At 47.2% G+C, this 5,000-nt stretch overlaps 1 protein-coding gene across 1 annotated transcript in view; it reads left to right on the top strand.

Annotated features, from left to right (window-relative positions):
• Window positions 1-5,000, top strand: part of rasal2 (RAS protein activator like 2) — a 31,794-nt gene that overhangs the window by 26,353 nt on the left and 441 nt on the right. The window contains 5 exon segments of the mRNA XM_068567475.1: window positions 306-1,239; window positions 1,355-1,504; window positions 1,682-1,884; window positions 2,787-2,874; window positions 4,819-5,000. The exon segment at window positions 4,819-5,000 is cut by the window's right edge and continues 441 nt beyond it. Coding sequence (XP_068423576.1) covers window positions 306-1,239; window positions 1,355-1,504; window positions 1,682-1,884; window positions 2,787-2,874; window positions 4,819-4,986 — 1,543 coding nt within the window. The 3' untranslated portion in view covers window positions 4,987-5,000.

The following is a 5,000-nucleotide window of genomic DNA, read 5'->3' as shown; positions in this document are numbered from 1 at the left end:
CCGGAGATACAGAAATATAATAATAATAATACTTGCTGTCATGATTTATTCACCTGACACGAATCAGAGAAACAAAACAAAGAAAATTTGTAAATTTTTCAAAATTTTGTAAATTTTTCAAAATTTTTCAAAATTTTGTACATTTTTCAAAATTTTGTACATTTTTCAAAAATTTGTACATTTTTCAAAAATGTGTAGATTTTTCAAACATTTGTAAATCTTTTACATTTTTTATTTTTTATTTTTTTTACATTTTTCTAAATATTTTAAATTTTTAAAACAATTTCAAATTTTTAAAAATGCAGCCACAGCGACGCCCGCAGCCTGCCGTCTTCGTCGGGCGACGTGCTGGAGGGACTCGCCCGCGGCCAGCGCCCCCTGCTGGCGCAGCAGCACCCGTCCAGCCGCCACGCCGGCTGCTCAGACCACGGTGAGCGAGACCACCCGCTGCCGAGCGGGCGCAGCGTCTCCCTGGTGGACCTGCAAGACGCCCAGAACCTGCACGGCCTCACGGGGCCGCCGCCGCTCCACCACGAGGCCCCGCCCCGCCTCAGCAGGGCGGGCTCCCAGGCCTCCGTCGGACACGCCCCGCCCCCCCTGCTCCACCTCCCCCTCGGACCGCAGCCGGCCGGGGCCCCGCCCAGAGACGGGCAGCCGCAGAGCGCGCCGCAGGCGAGGCGGCCGCTGCACCCGGCGCTCGGCCAGCAGCGCGGCCCGCAGCCGCTGTCCTTCCAGAACCCCGTGTACCAGCTGAGTGACCCCGCCCACCGCGGCCCGCCCGCTCGCTCCGCCCACTCGCCGCGCCGCCAGGACTCCAGCTCCGAGAACCTGAGCACGGAGAGCTCGCACGACAGCCGCAGCAACTCCGACGACTTCGGTGGCCGGGCGGGGGTCAAAGGTCGCGCGCCGTCGTCCAGCGGCAGCCCGGACGAGTCGGGCGGCAGGCGGAGCGCGCATAGTGGCGAGCGCTCCACGCCGCGGAGGCCCGCTCCGCCCGACCTGCCGCCCGGCGCCGCCACGGCGGTCGCCGTCCCCCGCCAGAGCACGACGGCGGGCACCGCCCACATCGTCAAGGTGGAGCAGCAGAGCAGGGCAGGGGGCGGGGCCAGGACGCCGCGCTCCGTCCCTCACGGCGCCGCCTCGCCACGCAGCGGCGGCAGCACCAACACGGAGCCAGCTTCCAACCACGCCGAGAACACGGCTCCGCCCCCTAAGAGCGCCACCAAGCAGCCGCAGCAGGTACTGCAGAAATACTCATGAAACATTGCCTTGCATTCTTAATATTCAGTTATTAAGTTGGTCAAGATTAATGTGTGTGTGTGTGTGTGTGATGATGTCACCGGTTCACCTTCAGGGGGCGTCTCCGGCGGAGGCGATGTCTCCGGTGGAGAGGACGGCAGCCTGGGTGCTGAACAACGGGCAGTACGAAGAGGAAGAGGAGGAAGAGGAAGAGAAGGAGGAGGGAGGGGCGAGAAGCAGGGAGGAAGGCCAGAACACTGAGAAGGTACGGATAGGTTTGAGTCCTGCATGTGTGTGTGTGTGTATATATATATATACATATATATATAAATATATATGTATATGTATGTATGTATATGTATGTATGTATGTATGTATATATATATGTATATGTATGTATATGTATGTGTGTAGAGAAAGATGCATAGTGACCCTCTCTCAGTACGAGCAGGAGATCTCCCGGCTGAAGGAGCGTCTCCGGCTCTCCTCGCGGCGCCTGGAGGAGTACGAGCAGCGGCTGGAGGTTCAGGAGCAGCAGATGCAGAAGCTGCTGCTGGAGTACAAGGAGCGGCTGGAGGACAGCGAGGAGCGTCTGAGGAGGCAGCAGGAGGAGAAGGAGCGCCAGATGAAGAGCATCATCTGCAGGTCGGGAATACTGCTCGTACTACTGATAGTACTAGTACTCCTTTCAAGTACTTCACACATTTTACCTCAAGAGTTTCCAAAATGTTGTTGGAAAAAAAAAAGATTCTACATTTTGCGATCAGGAGCATTTTCTGAACTTTTCTCTTTTTTATGTCATTATCAAAAAAGTCCCAAATCTGTTCAAGAATATTTTACCAAAAAATAGTGAAATTTTCCAAAAAAGTCAGAAGATTTTACCAACATTTAAAAAAAAGTTCCCCAGATTTCAAACAATATTTTACTAACAAATTGTCAGAATGTTCATGTAACAACATGTGGTGTCATGTAGCAACATGTGGTGTCATGTAGCAACATGTGGTGTCATGTAGCAACATGTGGTGTCATGTAGCAACATGTGGTGTCATGTAGCAACATGTGGTGTCATGTAGCAACATGTGGTGTCATGTAGCAACATGTGGTGTCATGTAGCAACATGTGGTGTCATGTAGCAACATGTGGTGTCATGTAGCAACATGTGGTGTCATGTAGCAACATGTGGTGTCATGTAGCAACATGTGGTGTCATGTAGCAACATGTGGTGTCATGTAGCAACATGTGGTGTCATGTAGCAACATGTGGTGTCATGTAGCAACATGTGGTGTCATGTAGCAACATGTGGTGTCATGTAGCAACATGTGGTGTCATGTAGCAACAAGAAAACTGAAAGCAGGATTGTTTTTATTATTTTTATTTCTTCCACTGCGTCTCTAAAATATTTAAACTGATGATTGAAATCAGGAAACATCTGATCAGAATAAAGTAAACAGCTGTGTGTGTGTGTGTGTGTGTGTGTGTGTGTGTGTGTGTGTGTGTGTGTGTGTGTGTGTGTGTGTGTGTGTGTGTGTGTGTGTGTGTGTGTATAGGCTGATGGCGGTGGAAGAGGAGCTTAAACGTGACCACGCAGAGATGCAGGCGGTGATTGAATCCAAACAGAAGATCATCGACGCTCAGGTACGTCACACCTGTACGGACCTTTACTCTGAAACACGAGCTGGTTTCCTGTCCAGCAGCTTTAGAACCTTTACTCTGAAACACGAGCTGGTTTCCTGTCCAGCAGCTTTAGAACCTTTACTCTGAAACACGAGCTGGTTTCCTGTCCAGCAGCTTTAGAACCTTTACTCTGAAACACGAGCTGGTTTCCTGTCCAGCAGCTTTAGAACCTTTACTCTGAAACACGAGCTGGTTTCCTGTCCAGCAGCTTTAGAACCTTTACTCTGAAACACGAGCTGGTTTCCTGTCCAGCAGCTTTAGAACCTTTACTCTGAAACACGAGCTGGTTTCCTGTCCAGCAGCTTTAGAACCTTTACTCTGAAACACGAGCTGGTTTCCTGTCCAGCAGCTTTAGAACCTTTACTCTGAAACCTCTCATCGTCTCTTCGCTGATTTCAGGTCAGTAACGGATGTGAAATTAACCAACCAGGCAAGTAGTGACTGCGGCCCCGCCCCTCCCTTACCTGTGGCCCCGCCTCCTCCCCCACCTGCGGCCCCGCCCCTCCCCCACCTGCGGCCCCGCCCCCTCCCTCACTGCACAGTGCTACTTTTAGAAGGAAAAGAAACACAAAAGCAACCAGCGATAACACACCTGAGTAGCCAATCACAGCACAGACATGCCATTTTCTACCCAGCATTCAAAGCACTGATCAATATGATTGATTAGGACACTGATCGTTTGTGGATTTGTAGAATATTTTTGTATACATATATGTATATGTATTTGTATATATACATACATATATATATATATACATACATATATATATATATATATATGTATGTATGTATTCTCCACTTTGACCCGTCTGGTCTCAGGCTGCAGGTGTTTTGCTGTGTGGCTCTGAGCTGGTTTGATTTCAGTTTGGCTGCCCCCCCCCCCCTCCCCCTCCCCCCCCCTGCCCCCCCCCTTCACCCCCTCAGGTGTGTTCCTGGTCTCTCTGAGCAGGTGGATTCTTCACTTCTCTTTATTAACTCACTTTACTCCATGACACCGAATTCCTTTATTTTTACCTTTAAAATATATGTATGTATGTATATATATACATATATACATATATATATACATATATATATATATGTGTATATATATATATACATATACACATATATATATGTATATATATATATGTGTATATATATATATTAATGAAGGAACCTGAATTGTGATAAAAAAATATTAAGTCATAAGTCATAACTAACAGAAAATATTTCGTCATAATTCAAAAGCCTAAATTGATCAATTAAAGTGAAAATGAATTCTGGATAAATTCCAGTTTGTTTTCAGGATTTCTTGGCAGTTGAATCAAGACGATGACCCTTAAAACCCGTAAAGTTGTTTTTAATCATGTCAGAGATCCTGTAGAAACCTTTATTAAATAATATATTCATAAAGACGTCTAATCAATACTGAACAGGAATAAACCCTTAAATAATTTACCCTTTATGTTCCTTCTGAATAAGGTTTTTAAAGGTAAAATGTATTTCTACATGTTTACAACATTAATGTTTACAGTTAACACCTGAATACTGAATAATTGCTCTCCTGCTGTAAATATAGTTCCACTATTTAATTATGAATTAATTAATTATGTCGAATTACACAACGATGTCCTGGAGGATAAGTTGATGTTATGTAATAGACTGTATAGTAGGAACTTTAAATCTGTTTTCTTCTGTTTAATATGAAACTTAAGAAGTTCATGGATGTTTTTAAACTTCCTGTAAAGTCTGATTCAAGTTTAACCCTTTAATGGATCCCAGACGTCCTTAATGTCTCCAACCAGTAGAGCTTTTAAACCCCTCTTGATGTGCACGTGTGTTTCCAGAGTGGCTGGAAGAGGTCGTTTGTACATTTCGGCGTCTCTGAGGTGAATTCATTCATTCAGCTCTTCGTCCAATCAGGAGCAGCGGATCGGCTCTCTGGACGCGGCCAACTCGCGGCTGATGGCGGCGCTGACGCAGGTGAAGGAGCGCTACAGCGCGCCGCCGCAACGCAACGGCCTGTCGCCGAGCAACCCCACCAAGCTGTCCATCACTGAGAACGGAGAGTTCAAGAACAGCAGCTGCTGATTGGCCGACCGGGA

This window comes from Clinocottus analis, unplaced genomic scaffold (genome assembly GCF_023055335.1).
Source record: "Clinocottus analis isolate CAN_PGR_092001 unplaced genomic scaffold, fCliAna1.0.p SCAF_11, whole genome shotgun sequence".
Lineage (NCBI taxonomy): Eukaryota > Metazoa > Chordata > Actinopteri > Perciformes > Cottidae > Clinocottus > Clinocottus analis.
This window is presented reverse-complemented; position numbering and strand designations above follow the sequence as displayed.